This window comes from Leuresthes tenuis, unplaced genomic scaffold (genome assembly GCF_036924035.1).
Source record: "Leuresthes tenuis unplaced genomic scaffold, fLeuTen1.0.hap1 SCAF_7, whole genome shotgun sequence".
Classification (NCBI taxonomy): Eukaryota; Metazoa; Chordata; class Actinopteri; order Atheriniformes; family Atherinopsidae; genus Leuresthes; species Leuresthes tenuis.
Window position 1 is genome coordinate 6,666,528 of NW_027325361.1, and position 18,838 is coordinate 6,685,365.

At 36.4% G+C, this 18,838-nt stretch overlaps 2 protein-coding genes across 8 annotated transcripts in view; one reads left to right on the forward strand and one right to left on the reverse strand.

Annotated features, from left to right (window-relative positions):
* The window catches only part of cp (ceruloplasmin), a 442,499-nt gene that overhangs the window by 191,993 nt on the left and 231,668 nt on the right, over positions 1 to 18,838 (forward strand). The gene's annotated exons all lie outside the window — the stretch shown is intronic.
* The window catches only part of LOC140311610 (discs large homolog 1-like protein), a 106,762-nt gene continuing 87,954 nt past the window's right edge, over positions 31 to 18,838 (reverse strand). For 4 of the 7 annotated variants that reach the window (XM_072389016.1, XM_072389020.1, XM_072389021.1 and 1 more), the window contains 11 exons: positions 18,158 to 18,272; positions 12,247 to 12,429; positions 9,734 to 9,797; positions 8,157 to 8,172; positions 6,958 to 6,996; positions 6,575 to 6,628; positions 5,459 to 5,560; positions 4,495 to 4,667; positions 4,281 to 4,390; positions 2,802 to 2,893; positions 31 to 2,050 (listed from right to left, as the gene is read on the reverse strand). In XM_072389016.1, the coding sequence (XP_072245117.1) occupies positions 1,944 to 2,050; positions 2,802 to 2,893; positions 4,281 to 4,390; positions 4,495 to 4,667; positions 5,459 to 5,560; positions 6,575 to 6,628; positions 6,958 to 6,996; positions 8,157 to 8,172; positions 9,734 to 9,797; positions 12,247 to 12,429; positions 18,158 to 18,272 (1,055 nt within the window). In that variant the 3' untranslated portion in view covers positions 31 to 1,943. The remainder of the gene's footprint in view (positions 2,051 to 2,801; positions 2,894 to 4,280; positions 4,391 to 4,494; positions 4,668 to 5,458; positions 5,561 to 6,574; positions 6,629 to 6,957; positions 6,997 to 8,156; positions 8,173 to 9,733; positions 9,798 to 12,246; positions 12,430 to 18,157; positions 18,273 to 18,838) is intronic. The other 3 variants (XM_072389017.1, XM_072389018.1, XM_072389019.1) reach the window with 3 other exon arrangements.

An 18,838-nucleotide genomic window follows, 5' to 3' on the forward strand; every position in this document is an offset into this window, starting at 1 on the left:
AATAGAATTCAAGCTACTCCTATACATTCATTTAATTGTTTACATTTACGAAGCAAACAGAAAGACTTCGAGCACACTGATGTTTTTTTTTAAATGTACATTTTATCTTTATTTTGTTTTCATGTTTCCTATTGCTCTACCTTATTTGTTTATCATGAATCTTGGAATAGTTTTTTAAATGAGGATTTTGTAAAAGGGGCAGTTTTGTCTAAATCATTGTCTTTGATGGTCTATTCCTGATTTTACTTGTGATTAATAAGGTGATTACTTAGACTTCTTCCATAGAAATAAAGTTTTAAACCATTTTAACAGTTTTATATGGTGTTTTTTTAATATAATGGGCAATTAGTGATGAATAAAAAGGGCAGTCAGGACTGTGGTTGAGTATTTCAACCTCTGAGCTGCAACAACGGTGGCTAAAAAGAAAAAGACAGGTACTTCTGCCACACTGCAGGGTGGGGCTACTCAGGGATGATGATCAGGAACAAATACTGTGAACGTATCTTGAATTTTTGTATTAACACTTGTCCTTTGAGAGCCCAAGCTCGCACAAACATAACAGCTATATATACTTTACTCTGAGTACATAGATGCTGAACTCATGACAGTCAAAAAATGTTATTTCAACAATTCAATTTATCATGCTTAACTGTCACAGTCTTGACTACAGAGTGGGCAGGGAATTATTGTTTTGGCCAGGAGGAAGTGCTGCTGGCAATTGTGAGATAAGCTAGCTAACAGTGACATATCTCTATTAGGCACTGATGTTTTTAATAACAGCCTGACAAGCTTAAGTTCTAACACAGTGCTGTAACTGGTGCAATGGAGACCAAATGGATGGCATGAAAGGATTATTATCATGGAAAAATATATAACTCTGTTGTATATAGATACGTAAATGCCAGGAGATGCTTTTTATTTCTTTATTTTTTTCACATTTGGCTGTAGCTGGGAATTAAATGTCTGATAAATCTGTCCTGATATGAAGCCTTTGTTTGGTGTAAAAGTTTTACTTTCTCAAATATAACCGTCAGAAATATGACAAATACAGGACCAGAGCAGAAAATAGTCTCCACCATCATTATGAGGTTTGTTTTAGACCCGCAAAAAAAGAACAAAGGTAATATGACACTATTTTATGTGAAAGCTATCGAGCTCAGTTTTCTATTCATGTTTTGAAGTTCTGCTTGTTATAATAACTGATAACAAGTGTCTCAGTCCCAACAATTCTTAATTGATCATTAATAATTATTTTAATGTTACATCTCTAAACAGTAGCTGCTATGTACTTTGACCTTTGATTCTAAAATGCTGGGGAACGTTATTACAATAATTACTTTCACCTCATATCTAAAGGCTGTGGACAGTAAAAAGAGGAAAGGAGGAGATGATGGGATGACATATCAGAAAAAAGATGGAAAGAAACAATAAAGAAAAGCTCTAAACAGAAACTATGCCATGAGAAAACACAGACAGACAGACAGACCGGGAATTAGATCAAGATTTTGTCCCAAAAACATGCTCTTAAAGCTACAGCGTGCAAAAGTCTGCCTTTTGGTGACGATATTATCATTACAAACCCATACATGAATGCATTACCCTTCGTTAATATGAAAACAACAACGACAACAACAATAAGAAGAACAGTAATGAAATAAATCAGATAATGGTACATGTCGCCTTGATTTGAACCACCTCCTTAAACATTAAGGAACTGAGCTGTAGGAAGATCCACCAATAGGCTGCTGGACAGACATGAGCTCCTTCCACTTCAGTATGGAGCAGTCCCAGATAGTCCCAGCCTCGTCAGCTTCATGTGCTTGTGTAAATACATGTGTGTAGCAATGCAAGAGAGAGGAAGCAGGCTGATAATAGAAAATTAGACAAGGAGGAAGTGTTGAGAGAGTGATGTATGCATGAGTATATCGTATGTGTGTGTTAATTCAAAGTCGATCCTTTGTGGGCACCCAGATGTAAGGACCAGACTGCTCCTCGATGATCTGCTTCACTTGTGAGTAAACTTCCTCTAGAGACAAACCCTGGACTATAGCTGCAAAGACACATACAGAGAGCAATGAGTGGCCTATACACGTGTTAACAAATTAAGTTTCACATTTAGTAATTATTTGATGAATACAGTTAAAAAAGTAACCGCTAAAGAGCAAAGGACTCATTTCTATAGTAATGCAACTTTAACCCAGATCACTGTTTTAAATCAAAATCAAATCAAACACTTTTTAACATTGTTTTACAAAATCCTGTCACAAACTATATAGCCCTTATGTCATAAAGACCTGAGTCAGAAAATGGATCCCTAGATCTATTTTCTGGCTCTACTACCTCTCAGGGTTTATTTGATATCCTGACAATAACAGAGAAAATTGTTCTTAATGAAAATATTCTTATCATAACTTTTAATAATGGTGGGCTGAGCAACTCTTCACACAAATTGTTACGGTTTTTGTTATTATTAGAGATGTGGTGGAAAATATTTGGAAATCTCTCCCATTAACAAAATGGTAATAATACATACTGGCCAATGGTACAGCTACAATTACTGCTTCTCTGCCCATATTCAACTGCCACATTACTCCAAACATGTATTAGTTAGGGTCTCTTTCACAGGCAGATTTTGTTAATGCTTAACCAACACACTGACAGCACTCTATATTCTTTAAGTACAGCTGTATTTACCAGCTACACACAAGATTTTGAAGCCATGTTGCTCTTGTCAACATAATTTCCCTTGCATCACCAGGTAATGCACATCCAGTATGCATATGTACTTTTACATGACTAACCGGTGAAGTACTCCGTGAACTCCTGCTCCAGTTTGACAGCTCTGTCAAAGGTCTTCCTCGCCTGCTCCTCAGTCAAACGCTTATTCATCTCTCTGCAGCAAGAGAGGCGGCAGTTGTGACAAGTTACACAGGTTCAATATATAATTTCTGACGTATTTTCCATTGCTAAAAACACTCAATAATGTCGCCAATGCACTGTAATGTTCACCAGTGGTAAAATGACTGCATTAGCATGTTCTGGTGAGTAAACAAGAAAGCACCCCAAGACAAATGGTGTAGTCAGCCATAAATGTGGTTGAGGGTAGTTATAAAATAAACAAAAATATGAAAATATACACATTTTCTATAAATAAAGAAACTATCTTATCTCTATGACTTTTGTTGGTCGTTAACAATTTGGATGAGTTTCCTCTAAGTGTCAATTTAACAACAAAGTTCTGGGGATTCTGACCAAAGGACATCCTAGCAGAGGTTTCTGAATAGCACAAGTGTGCAGCAATAAAGCTGGATCTTTTGCAGCAGCTAAAGGTAGCTGGCTTAGAGTTCAGGTTAATGTATACTGACTCCATCCAACGGTGTTTAATGGTTAAATAACAATCACACCAGTTTTACAGAGACACCTGCCTCTTATTATTAGCAGATAGGAGACTGCTTTATATTTTTTTATTTGTGTTAGCCTCACTGTTTAACTATGAACTGCATTTCCTGGCCAAAGGCATCATTTAAATATGGTCCATACTTACATATCGCCTTTCAACCTGATATAGATTCTACCAAGCACGTTACTTTGTGTTTTTCATTTACACAAAGTAATATTTGCACTCTTTATATGCAGCACTTTATATGCTACACTTTCTGTGGAGTCACACAATGATGAGTACTATGGGGTCAATGTAGGATTCTGTGTCTTGGCCAATAACACCTGGACACATGGAGGGGCAGGGATAACCTAAAACCACAGATCTTCCAACAGGAATGGACATGGTCGCCTTTAAGTTCATTCATAAAATGGAGTTTATTATGACTTAGCTTGAAACAACATCTAAGTTGTTATTTACAAAACCTTATTTAGCATGGAAATAATCTCTAAGCAAACTATAGACTTGCTGTAAAGAATTTTACTGCTGGTTATGTAACTGACAGATATGCTGGTATTATGAGGAAAAAAGGCAGGACATGCTGTTTTTTAGCTGATGTGACATTTCTTTACCACAGTTGCATAGGTTACAAATTAGATTTAAGAAACCTGTTTAATCAAGATTTCTTTTATACATTTTGGACAAGTAAACTTTGAATTGATTGATTAAAGTCCCCAGACATTTACATTTCAATGACAGCTGAACAGCCTATTGCCTTCCGATGAGGAACACAATACACTTAAAAACAAGTCGCTGAATGCACCTTGTAGTAAAATTGTATGGTTCAAATACAGGGTGCTGTCTTATCTCAGATGGTGGGGTTAATATCTCTGTCACTTACAGAATGTTGTCGACATTGCGTGGTCTAATGAAGATAGCGATGGGATGGAGGCCTGCCATCTGAAGACGTTTGATGGCATTCCCTGATACGTCCAGTATGCAGTGTTTACCCTGCGAGAGACACATGGAGTCGAACAATTAATTATCGACTCCCTATGTAGTGCTTGTCCTCTCTTTCCTGCCATGCTCTTTCCTATAATCGTCTGGTGTCTCACCTTGTCAGCGACCTCTTTGACAGACTGTATGCTAGTTCCATACAGATGGCTGTTATATTGTCCCGCCTCAATGAACTTGTGTTCCTGAATCTCTCGCTCCATAAGCTCTCTGGACGGCATGAAGTGGTAATCTCTGCCGTCCACCTCGTAGTCTCGTCGCGGCCGTGTTGTGTCTGAGGATTATATATTTCATGCAGATTCAGATAAAATGTCCTCAGGTACAACTCAGCACACACATTTGCCTGTAACATTCAGAAAAAACGTCAAAACCACAATGGTACGATATCAAATAATGGAAAGACTGTGATACTTAGGATCTGATGAATCTTGTTCCTAAATTCATTCAATGTAATACTACATTTAAGGAATTTACTGTCATTCATAGTTTTCAAAAATAAGTTTTTTTAGCTGTAAAGTATATATAAAGAATGTGAGGAAAACGAAATCAGTTTATCATGTTGTGATTCTTAATGCTCATAAAAGTGTTCTGTCATAGTCTAAAAGAAAGACTGATTAAAAGTATCCTACAAAGCCATTATGGGAGTATATTACTTTTATCAAGAAGGTTTTTTTTTTTCTGTTCAAAAGCAATCTCCTTGAAAAAGCTTAATTTGAAAAGTCCCTGCCTGTTGCTAATATGCTCTGTTGTAGCACACAAACTGTGTTTCTCACATACATATGAGCAACAAGCAGGGACTTTTCAAGTGTGAGGGGAGATTTCTGAAGGTGAACAGTACAATATCAGAGCATGACAATACGGAATCTTGTTCTCAAAAAAATACACTATTCAATGAAGAAAGTAACATTCTCCCGATAACCCTCAGTTTGATGAGTCTGCATCATAAAAATTATTTTACAGTTTTCACGCTATGTTATATCAAGGCCAAGGTTATAATGTTGCCTTCTATTCAGGTCCACTGTAATTTACAAGCTGCTCCTTTATCATAAAGGCAGAGAAACTCACGTGGGACGCAGGAGCCAAACTTATCAGGGAACTCAGAGATGAGGTCATCGTTGACTCTATCTTTCATTGGTCCAAGCACGATGACTGGCCGTGTGTAATTGACTGTAAATAGACAGAAACAGGTTGATACCCTCAGAAAGACACGTGGAAAGTAGAGTAATGCATTTTCAACACACTAACAGAAACAAATTTAGCCTTTGATATCCTTTGATAGCCTTTTATGTTTCAGTTTTTGTAGCATTGAAGGTGAGCCAATTCTATTTGTCTGAGTTACTGTTGTGTTTAAAGTTTGCAGTGATTTCCAGCTGAAGTGGTTTAAAAAAAATTAATGCAAGTTTAAAATGACGGAAAAACAGTTGTTTTAAGTCCTAAAACAATGTCCCAAAATTCAGTCAAACAACTCTGCAATGTCAGGCTCATGAACTGTTCAAAGGTTAAAAGACATGAGAAATATCTGAAAAACAGTGGTATTTAGACTTCCTAGTCAAGGTATGACAAATATGACAAAATGTCACATCGATCGGAGCAGAGATGAAGTGCAATGAGTGCTAAATTAATAATAGTAAATTAATAGCATGCAACCATTAATGAATAGTAATAGCTATGTTTTAACAACAACAAAAAAGCCACAATTGGTTCATGAGACTCCCGACAGTAAGAAATTAAAGATCAACCACTGGCACATTCAATGACAGGTTATAAAAAATAAAAGTAAAAATAAAAAGTTCATAAATAAATACATAGATAAAGATTAAAATAATAATAATAAAAAAAACTTGAACATGAATGTGATGTTGATTTTTCCCATAAAAAATTTACTTCCTTAAAATGTTTAAAAGTGCTTCTGCTGCATCCTCTGATTAGCTCCTCCCAAGAAGATTATTAGTGATTAAAATTTTGGATTAATAAATCCAGCGAAAGGCCTTGAATTCAGGTAACGTTTCTCAATTAAATTTTTCTACTTTCAGCTGATGAATTTTGAAATGGCCTTCGGGAATCACCATAGAAATGTCTGCAAAGTGAAGTCCACTGTAAATGCTGGTGTGTGGATTCTGGGTTTATACCTCCCAGGAATTACTTGAATAAATCAAACTAAATTACAAATCAGGCACTGACCTTCCTGCTGCATGACGGGTTGGTATGTGAGGAAGGTCTCCTCCTGGCCAGCTGCTTAGACAAACACAAATAACATAATTAGAGGCCCAGTGGTTGTTTTACTGACACCACACCCTTTTCTACTTTTGGATTAGACTTCTTCCAAAGCTCTGGAAATGCAGAGATAAGTAATTTACACCTGCATGCACATAAGACTACCATAACCAAGACTAACCATCACAGCACCCAAGAACACATGTGCATGTGTGTATGAAACACCCACAAGCACACACAGATTTTAAACAAAACTGAAAAAAAAAATAAAGAAGAAGTAGAGCGAGTAGCGAGAGAGAAGAGGAACAGGAGGGAGAAAGGGGGAAAGACAGATGAGGGTCTACACTTACAGGAACTATCACTATCGCTGGTGCCAGAAATGACCAGCTCTGGAAGGACAAGACAGGTCAGAGTCAGCAACACACACATACACTCACAAACACACACACTTACATTCCTTCTGTCTCAGACGAACACAGTTTCACTTAATAGAAATGAAAAAATAAAATCATCCCATCTGTCAATGTTCTTTGTTTGCTTTCAGTTGAAGGCATTGTAACCAAAAATACCAACAAAAAATGGAAAAAAAGCACACATGAACATCAAGAAGACAACAGCTAAACACATCTTCTAAGACACTGAAGCCCATCTGGAGCAGTTAGAGTGAACTTTAGTATTGTACATTTCCCGATGTAATAAAAGATTTATTAGACTTCTCTTTATACTAATTGCCCACTCCCTCCTACTCCTCCACATAGTTGTGCAGTTTTTCTGTTAGAATTTTTTAGTCTCAAGCCAAAGCTGTGACTAAACATGACAGGCTGTCTTTTTTCAGAATCGACAGCACCCCTCCATCAGCACGGTAGATGTTATACAATAATTCTCTCATACTGAATAGTTTTAGTGGAACAGAACATATTGTGTAAAACATAAAGTTAAAGGTGTTGCAAGACTTCAAGTGGCAGAAATAAAGTTCAATTTTGTACTGTGCTTGTTGATCTAATACGTGATGGACATGAGGATTTTGCTCTGCTGAACAAGAAAATCTTTCTCTAAACTGTTTCCAAAAAGTTGAAGCCACATATATGATTTAATATCACTGTATGCTGTAACACTGGGATTTATTTACTTAACTGGAACTAAAGGTACCACAATCATACCTTACAAAAGAGACTAAGAGTAAAAAACTGTAACCTTTCAGCACAAACACCATTATACTCTGTGGGTCAGGGAAGCAAAGCAAAGGATCACACTCAAACCCATCACTAATCTACAACATCTTATGAAATGAATATCTGTAGCATCCATTACTTTCAGTGAAAACTGATATGTCAACCGAGTGACTGGATGAAGAAAAGCCAAACTGAACAGGAGCTTTTCTTAATCAATACTTTCTTATTTTTCTAAACTGATATCAGTTAAAAGTAATTATCATGCCATTAAATGTTCCAAGTTTGTATAGGAGCCTGTGATAATGTGAGATTTGTGAAATAATAGTCAAGATTACATATAATGACCAGTAGGTGTCAGTGATGAAGAGGACACCTACCTTTATCATCCTGATCCTACAGAGAGACAGTGAGAGAGAGGAGAGTGTTAATTTATCATTCTGAAGAGGATCACAACATTGTGTGTGTCAGTTATCAGCAGAAACCATGCTGCATTCACACAAGCACACGCACACACACAAATACATTCACATACACACAGTGAGTGAGCAAGATTAATTGTAGTCTCAGTATGTACCAAAGGATATATGGTGTTTGTTAGTGCGTGTCTGGGTATGTGTGTTTTTGATGATTTTTAATTATCATTTCTTCATCACGCAGAGTCGCTGATTCACACAGTGTGAAGAAAACAGGAGAGTGAGAGCAAGCTGACAACACAGTGATATCAAAAGCTTGTGTTAAACTCATGTGTCAGCCTCATCATCACTTTGTGTGAGATGTAGTTAAAATTATGCCTGTAAACTCACAATGGAACTTGCTAGAGTTCAAATATACAAGTAACAAACTGCACTTTGTCTTTCATTAATAGTTATCCTACTCACACTCATATTATCTCACATAAGTGATGTCACTGACAAGTCAAATTGGATCTCTGTGGTTCATTGATGTGTTGACAAATTAACAATCAGTCAAATAACTGCACACTGAAGACTGTGCATGACATTGATTATTTGAACTCTGATTACCAACATGATACTTTTTTAAGGTCACAAATGTAAATAAGCTAATTCCCCATAATTAGAAAATAACAATTAGTTGATTCATCAGTTGAGGAACAACTAAATATCAGCAACATTTCTCTTTCACCTTTATCAGAAAGTCTCTCTGAAAAGCTTTATGCACTCCGCATCTTATATTCAAGCAAATAATTGAATTGAAAATACTAACTAATGAAATCACCATGATACAGCTACATATCTACTATAAATAGTAGTTTAAATTACCTCTGAGTACACAATACCTATATAATTCTTTAAATATGGTCGATGTAGTGTTTTCTAATTTAAAGTCTATAATTTCTTTACAAACCATCATGCTAAATAAATAAAATAAATGATCAATTGATTGATTAAACAGGGTTTAGTATCTTAAACTACTATAGTTTAGTTATATTGATTTTTAAGTAAAGTTTAGGCACAGAAGCATGCAGACAGAGGTTTGGGTGCAACCATTGACTTAATTTAAATAAATCATTGTTGATTAACTGCTTATGATAGCAACCATGACTCCTTTTGTTAACTCAAGCTCTACAACATCACAAAAAGAATTTGGGAATCCTCACATTTAAAAAGCAGAAACCAGAGGATGTCTGGCAAATGTTTTGGACACTTATTTATTTTCCCTTTTGCTTTAATTGGTATTTCCTGGCATTTCATACCAAACATCTTAAATTGATGATAAGGATGCAGAGTCAGTTGAAGTGGTTGTTAATATCCCATCTCACAGCAGGTAGTTTAGCACAGACAGAGAAATCCCACAAAAAAAACTGATTTTTGTGTGATTTATATGATTTTATGATTAATTTCTTTGATGATGTATAAAATGCACTGCAACATTCATTTCAAGGGGCGGTGGACTGAAAATTGTGTTTTATTGAGAAAACAGGTCACATACTCACCGATCTCTCCTGAGACCTTGTCACTCTGACTGTCTTTAGCCTTGACCTCTCCTTCTTCTCTGCTCTGTGAGTCACACAAACAAAAGAAATGAAGCGACATTCAGAGACAGGATGTAAACATGATCCTCAAATCTAGGAGATCAGAACTGTGAACTCAACATTATCACAAAACATCTTAAACATCTGGCACCTTGAAACTCTAGAGCTACAACCTCACTTCCAAAAAGTATTGGGAAGTTGGGTAAAATGTAAATAAAAACAGAATGCAATGAATTGAAAATTCCATCAACCAGAAACATAGAAAACACCAAATATTGAAAGTGAGGCATTGAACTACTTATAAAATATTACAACTAGAATATTAAATCATCTTGAATTTGATGGCAGCAACACCAAAAAAAAGTTGGGACAGGGCTGTTTACCATTGTGTAGCACCACCTTCTTTTTTAACAACAGCCTGAAAGTGGCAACTGAGGAGATCCATTTCTGGACCTTTAGGAGAGGAAAGTTGTCCCATTCTTATCTGATATAAAATTCTAGCAGCTCTACAGGTTTCTGTCATATTTTGCATTTCAAATGTTTTCATTTGGTGAAAGCACCAGAACTATTTTACTACAAAGCAGTTGCTCTTAGAATAAATGCAGTATGATATTTAGTCTTCCTGAAAAATGTAAGGCCTTCCATGAAAAAAAACAAGGAGCAAGTGTTGTATATAGTATATAGCTTTTCCGTGCACAAGTTGCCAGTTTTATAGGCACTAATGCACCCCCATGCATTAGGACCACTTATTTTTGTTGCCCTGTCCCAATTTCTGTGAGACATGTTGCTGCCATCAAGTCAGCATAAGCTTATATTTTTCAGGAAACAGTAAAATATCTTACTTTCAACACATGATGGTAATCAATTGCATTTGTACATGTCCCAGCTTTTTGGGAATTGAGGTTGTATTTTAACCTCACAGCGTGTGTCAGACGTGTCACATCTTTTAGGATCTAAAGAAATGTGAACTAAGCCAAAATATTACACAAAATTACTTGTTTTGATTACTTACTTTTTAAGAGTTTTGAGTTTGGATAACTTTAAGAAACACAGTGAAATTACACGTTTTTTAAACTGGCTGAAATTTTATAGACCAGATATATATCCAGATATTTTGTAACTTGACAGGAAAGAGCAAATACCATGCTCGCGACCACTAATCCATATAGGCCGTGGTAGCCATAAACAAATATAAATCAATGAAAGACGGAGACAAGGTTGAATTACTCCATGTTGCAAAACAGGGCCATGCTCCTGCTATGGAGACATGGAGTTCATTTCCTGAGTTTAAATTTAGATTAGTCACTTCGTTCTGGCTGATGACCACACGCAACAGTAGAATTTCAGTAGAATTTCTTCCACTCCATCACAATGCACATCCCTCCATGTCACTTCCCTCTGAGTCACGGATGGCAACATGACTAAATAGTCTACTCACACCCCAGAAACCTCACAACATCTGTCTGACACCTCTTCCACGGGGGAAAACAACAAGAGAAAGAGAGCTGAGAGGAAGCAATGTTTCTATATCCCCAACATAAGATTACATTTAGCAGACTCTACATAATTATGATGCTTGCATTCATAAGTAAACAAAAAAGATACTTCAATGTAAAATCTGAAATTTATGTGAAAATTAGTTGATAGTCTTAGAGTACACCAGCAACAAGGATCTGAATTTGTAGCTGTATTTAGTCAGTTCTTAGTATGCTGCACACAACTTTTCCCAGTATACATGCACATTGTTGACTGATGTATGTCTGACACTGAACTGTGTAAAAAAATAAAAGTAAAAACAAAAAGAAACATTCAAGATATTCTCCCTCTTCAACATTTTCTGTAGAAGTTAATTTAGGTATAGCTGAAATCCCTTCGGAGATGTTGCCCTTGGGTGACTTATATGGTGATTTTGTCAAATGATGCTACTATTGTGAAATTGGGATTTTATTCGAGCCTGACCATGAGTTAACACATAGCCTTAATGGGCTGATTTTAAGGCCAGAACTGTGTTTCTGAGATTGATACATTCTTTACTTACTTTTTCATTTATGTTATTTTCATTAAAACTAATTTACAGTAAAATGGCACAGATGGAGACAGCACCACAGACAATCCAAAGACAATGGACAAGAATTTATGGAGCATAAGCTAAACGACTCATGTGAAATAGATTATGTTAATGTGGATTCATGTTAACGACTATTTTAATAAGAACCAACTTAGGCCCAGAGTCCTCAGGAGGATAACAATATGTAGCCAAGACTTTTACATGGCTCTTTGAACTGCAGAAATCATGCTATCACTTTCAGATGATTAGCAGACAGATGTATGTGGTAGTGAGAGGAGTATAAGCCATGTCAGCACGTGGACAGATAGATTTGATTGCCTAAAGTTGTACAAGTTTATTTTTAATCAAAAACATAAAGGTGAATACTTAATCCCCTACTCCGATATGAAACTCTGAGAAATCTGACCTCCTGCGGCTGGGGATGACCCCAACTTCAGGGCAGTTTGGGGGCGGGGGGCTAAGGTGACGGGCAGGCCACCACTCTTCTTCGCCAGCGCTGCTCACGTGTAGGATGTCCCCGAAATGAAACGGCAAGGCCTGATTTGATGTGGTCAGATCTGCCGCACTTCCGTCATAGTCGAACAACGCCCTGAAGACAGAAGCAAACCACACATGCGGTCAAAAACTCAACTTCAGCACAGCAGTGACGCTCTCTCCTGCTGGCGGGGGCACACATAGGTTAGTCAGTCATGTAGCTACAGTGATGATGAATCAACTAAATAATGCAATATAGTAAGAAATGACACAAGACACAATTTATAAGATATCAAAAAAGAAATACATTCACGGATAATACACAAAATGTAAAAAAATTAAACAAATTCATAAAAAAAAAAAATGTGTAAATGAGCCGAAACAGATGAGGACAGCTTCCTACACTATTCATTTATGACCTTGTCTGGGTCTACGTGCCTCTCTGTACAAGCAGGCAGTTGTACATATCTGTGTGTGTGTGTGTGTCTGTCTGTCTGTTTGTGTGTTGCAGTGCACGTTTTGTGTGTGTTTGAACAGTGATATGTCTCTGTGACCACAGATTCAAACCAGTCCAGAGGGAAAAGACCTGGAAAAGTAGGCCAGCAATGTGTGTGCGTGTGTGTGTGTGTGAGCGCAACGTAACTAGAGCTGAAATAACCAGCATCCCCTAAAGTCCCTACTGCCTTCATCAATAAAACAGAATGGAGACAGAGAAGGAGGAAATGAGAGAGAATCAGACAGAGAGGTACGCAGATAGGCCTACAGAGGAGAAACACACCACCTCATGGGTTACTCAAAAGAAGGATATGAACATAAAAGAAAAAATTTGGGTGCTGGATGATAATGTGACAGACTGCATTAGACTAAACACATAGAAACCTGTGAATTACTGTAATATACAGATGCAGTCTCATAGGAATAGGATTTTTATTCAATAAAGTTTAAAGTGGTTGAGTGGGGTTGTAATAACATTCATAGCTCTTATTGATATTTATGGTGAAAGAAATCTGTGTCATAGTGCAATATTATGTGGTGTTTAAGTGCTTGTTGTGCAGGTTCGTACTTGCCTGATGGGAAAATTTGGTAATAATTAGGGGTAACAATTAATGAAAATCCTTGATTCTAAGTTAAACTGTCCAGATATCTTCCTTGTAAACTACCCTGATATTCTCCTTGTTTTATCATAAGAAATCACATGTTCTAAAATAGTAAGCTATAATAGAAAGAAAAAGGTTAGAAAATATGCTGTAAGCCTGAGTTTCCTTTGCATTAGCAGTCCAATGCATAACGTAAGCTGTCAGATATGTGCATGTATATAGTATTTTTTTCCTTTTTACTGTCACCATTTCACATAGTAATTCCCTAAAATGAGCACCACACATCCCACATGACCTTGTTTAAAGTCAACAAGGCCAAAGCCATGAACATGCAAGTCTAAATGAATTACAAACGCTCAGTGTTACAGTCAATTAAGTTTTAATCTTACAGTTTAATTCCTCTTTGAAAAGCACTGATATACAATTATCCAAGTGCGGGGACACATTTATTACTACACTGAGACACAGAAATACACTGTGACATTTCCACACACCACAAATGATTTCCTCACCAGCACTGATGAATTGTGTGCAGAATTATTAAGGCTACAGATGTAAGTGTGTCTATAATTCAATTACCTGTTTCAGTATTACAGTCATTTTAATTCCAGAGTGGGAATCTCACAGGAATTACTCCATTAAGAGAACACAATTAATTACTATAATATGTCTCTGACAGAAATACAATTACATTTTAAACAATCTTTTGTAAACATTGTGCTGGAGAGGGGATTTTTGCTCAGCCAGCAGATTACTCTCTAAACGACAGAGCGGTTCTGCTTTACACTAAAAGCACATGTAGTATTACTGCTTATGTGTGCTTTATTCCAGAAGATAAAACACATGGTGACAGAGGTAATATATTAGTGTTGTGTAATACAGAGCAGTAAAACTGAAATAGATCTCCATTCAGATGGTGTTAACAATACAGAGAGGCAGGGATACAAATAATTTACTTTAATGCTTTAACTCACTCTTAAAACAGTTTTTCTTAATTTTGGAGTCTGTAATAGAACATTACTGTTTCGCCTGTCCTTTACAAAAACACATTCAATTAGTCTGATGGCTTTCATTTTGTCTGATATCACTCTGGTTTATAAACAGAGCTACATGTTGCTGTTCACCTGTCAGATCATGAATAACTTAATTTACTTATATTTAAAGTTCATACTGAACCAATAAGGCGTTGTAAAAAGAAAGCAGTTTTTCCAAAGAGGAAAAATCTACATTCACGCTACTGAATATGTGTGATATTTATTAAGAAAGCCCAAACTTTGCTTTAATTTGGAGACTATACAAACATATAGTATCTTCTATAATTAGACTATAGATTTAGAGGAAATAACCAAAAACTGTTCAATTTAAAAATAGATTATATTCAATTAAAAAAAGCTCTTAGGCTATCTGAAAAACAAAGTTTTATTTCAAGAAGCTCATGTCCTGAAACATGCTTCAAAATCAATATCTGCATTAGGAACAGCAGCAGATATCACTTTTCAGAAAACTACAATACATAAACTCTTTAAACATGTCTCAAACTGCACTGGCGAATCGATGCATTACATCTAGTTATAATTCTTATAGAGTATAATGAAACCAGCAGGGTACAACTGACTGAGCATCAATTCTTTTGAAATGAGAACTCTTCTAGAGTTCTGAAAGAAAATCAGTCCTATTACATAAAGTACACTGCATTAAAAATAAAAAGTATGCCTAAAAATTGTACTTGATAACACATACTTTGCAGGAATCTGTTCCTCTTAAGGGGAATCTTCCTGCAGTAAAATATGCAATTACAAAGCCAAGCTACTGAGCCATGCAGTGTGTTTAAAATAGACCATCATGGTGGGAATTTAAAATGAGCCAATAGAGAAAAGAATGGAACAGGGAACAAACACATGCACACCTTCACCTTTCACACAAAGGACAATTATAGACACAGTACATACACAGAGACAGTACATACAGTATGTCACTTTGTGTCAGTGACATTTCCACTGAGGAGAGAGGAAAGGTTAACCTGTCTCATGCACATAATACAGTTGCGTATTGTACAAAAGCTCCACACATACACATATACATGCATGGACACAGCAGCAGCCCTGAGCACCAGACACCCCCTATCTGCCACACACCAACAACTACAGCTTGACCAATCAGCTGCCAGTTTGAGAGTTGCTTTTTAACGTTTTCAGTCTGATTGGTTATTTCGGGGCAATAATATATACATACAGGAACTGTTTCTCTGACAGGGATTCATCATATGGGTTTTTGGGATTACTTCATTATTCTATATTACCTTGAAATTATCCTGGTCAGATTTTGGTCAAACTTGTCATCAAGAGTCAATGTGGGAACTGATTACCTTACACAAGGTTTCATTAGTTCTGTTACACATGAAAACATCCTTAAAGGTATAACTGTACAGACCTCACACAGCTTAATGTGTTGTATTTGTCTAAAATTCATTCATTAATTTCCATTTCATTCATACAGAGATGGACATGTTTGTAGTCTCAGCGAAATTCACAAATGATTAGACTGGAATGATCAGAATATCTATCAATAATTCTTTGACAGGGTTTTATAACTTAATATAACTTAGTATAACCCCCTCCAATTTGTTTTAATTTTTTAAAAAAATTCACTAAATATTGATTGCCCAAAGTCTGACGCTTTTACTGCCACCAAGTTGATCTTCAGCTGTTCCCCATGAGTGAGCAAGCGCCAGTCACTTAAGGAGAACGGTTCATTTCTGGCCATGAACAGAGATTTCATGCACCTGGATACTGTAGTTTTCACCCGGTTTAAGTTAACCAGTGAAAGCAGAATCAAACTGGGGGGTTTATCTGTGTCCTTTTTATCTCACAAATTAGCAAGAAAATCAGATTAACCCTTAGAGCTCAACTAATTAAGCATTTCTTAAAACTTAATCTCACAAAAACTCCATTTTAGTCAGTCAGGTATCAGTGTAGTAGGATGAGCCTTGGAAAATGGGTTTACAGTTTCCAGATGCTGGGACCTTTGGCGTCTAGTTCCCTGTACAGGCTCTGACCTGTTCTGTCTTTATCAAGATGACAGTAGCTCCCAGCTGATTTAGCCTTTTCCTTTTCTATACTGGCTTAACAAACATGAAAAACAGTGAAGCCCAAGTTTTTTGCTGTTCATGTCTGACATGTTCTGTTTTACCTGTATTCAACCCAACTGAATCCATTACTCTAAGTTGCAGTTTCAGTCCGCAGGTCACAGCTGCAAAACAGTCAAAACTACTACGAGAAGTTAAGTTCTATTATCTATTGATTTCAAATGGTTTATGTTATCTGACACTTGACTTTTTGGGGGCCATCTATGCACATTTTGCTGATTCATTACTTTATCTTATTTCATGGATTTTTTTGGTGATGCTTGCTTAACAGTTAAGTTTTAAACTTTCTTCTGTGGAACAGCTACCAAACTTAATTTGAGTTGACTGGTGATTTTATGCATGCAGTTCTGATGTCTCAGCAGCCCTTGACCATTGGAATCTTGGATATATAATATAGAATATAGAAACAATTCAAGCTCCTAAGTGGACCTACCTGGAAATGTGTGTGTAAGAAAATGCAGGAGGATGAGAAAATGACATGGAAATCTTTCATGGTGAAGATATTTTTTAAAAAGTGATGTTATGTGTTTTAGATCAACGTTTTCCTCCTGTGGAATATTGTTGTTTCAAACTATTTAGAGAGAAGGGAACAGAAATAGATTCTCACTATCCACACGCCAATGTCTATTTTTATTCATTCATTTGTTCAATTTATTGTCTAAGAGAAAAGACTAGCCTTGAGGAGATGCTTTTGTACGTATTGAATTCTTCTCAAGCTCTGGAACAGGTCTCCAGTACAATTTGTCATGGTGAAACCATGAAAATTCTGTTAAACCTGAAGTTACTTTGATTATCTTCTGTCTTGTTTGCCAAGGGCTGTTAACCAAGATGGCAGCTGAGTGGCAATACTTTTGATGGATGCTATGATCTATACAGGCAAAATATGGGTTTTGTGTTTGTATTTTACACAATATCAAAATAAAGATACTAAATTTGTGGCTGTTCAAAACAATGTACCTCTGTTCTTGTTTGCGATGAGGTTGCTACACTGCATATATTCAGAAAGAGTGAATGTGTCCTCTTTTATTTTAATATGTTGCGACAGGTTGATATCATATTTTAATTTAAAAAATTTAAATAAAAACTTTTAATCAACTTTGTATATCTTCCTTAAGCCTAATGTAATATCGGTATTTTCTACCAGATGGATCTTCAAAGAGCTCCGGTGTGACCACTGTGGACCGAATGATCAAGTGTGCAATAAATATTTCAAATTAAGAGAGAACATTAAAAGTGTGGTTGGTTTGGGGTTTCAAACTTCTTCTGGGCTCCACAGATGGATACAAGGGATAGACGTGGTAATTCAGAGAAGACTGAACAACCAGAACAAGGATAAGAATGCCACAAGGACAGAAGGACACTGAGAGTTGACAGGTGATGGATGCATTTATGTGAGACAATATGATCCACATAATATCATTGCAATTTTATGTGATAACCACTCGTTCAGCTTCTCACACACACAAAATGTGAATAAGACAGCTGAGATAAGGTCTCCCAATAAACCTTCCAATACACCTTGCAATACACCTTGCAATACACTGGAAAATCTGTCTCCTCTGTTGACTGTGTGGGTGTGTATGTGTGCGTGTGTGTTTTACCTGACGTAAAGTGTGCGTTTCTGAGTGGAACGAAGCGATGTGGAGCTGGAGCTGACACTGCTGGTCATCATCTGTTCCCTCAGGTCATGGATCTTTGCCTCAAAACGACTGTACTCTACACAAGGAGACACACAAAGTGAAGAAACATTGTTAGACCCAGCAGACACTTTTTCTGTTACATATTCCTTTAAAAATAATCCAGAGGTGAAATCATTAGTTATTCATGTAAGATCTGGTTTAGGCTATTTTTAAAATCTACCTGCTGTTCCACATTAGAAGCAGCACTTTTTACACTTCAATCACCTTTGCTCAGTAGATGAAAGAGAAGAGAAGAGCATGAAAAAAAAACAGCCTTAATGATGATGGAGGTTTATTCTTAGTGATAGTCATGTTTACAACAAATTAATGTAGTGCAACAAGTACAAATTTACAACAAGTTTAATGTCTGTGTTCATAAAGGATTAACTAGCTACAAAAATTAAAGCTTTAATACATACTTCTACAAAAGCTCATGAATATATACACCCTGAGACATCAACAGATCCTCCACGGACATATTCTGAATATCAACTCCTGATCAGATCCATCTCAGTAAAAAAACATGCCATAGATTTTAACAAAAAAAACAACAACAAAATACCGCTGATGGCCACTGCTTCAAATTCACTGCTTAAATTTAAA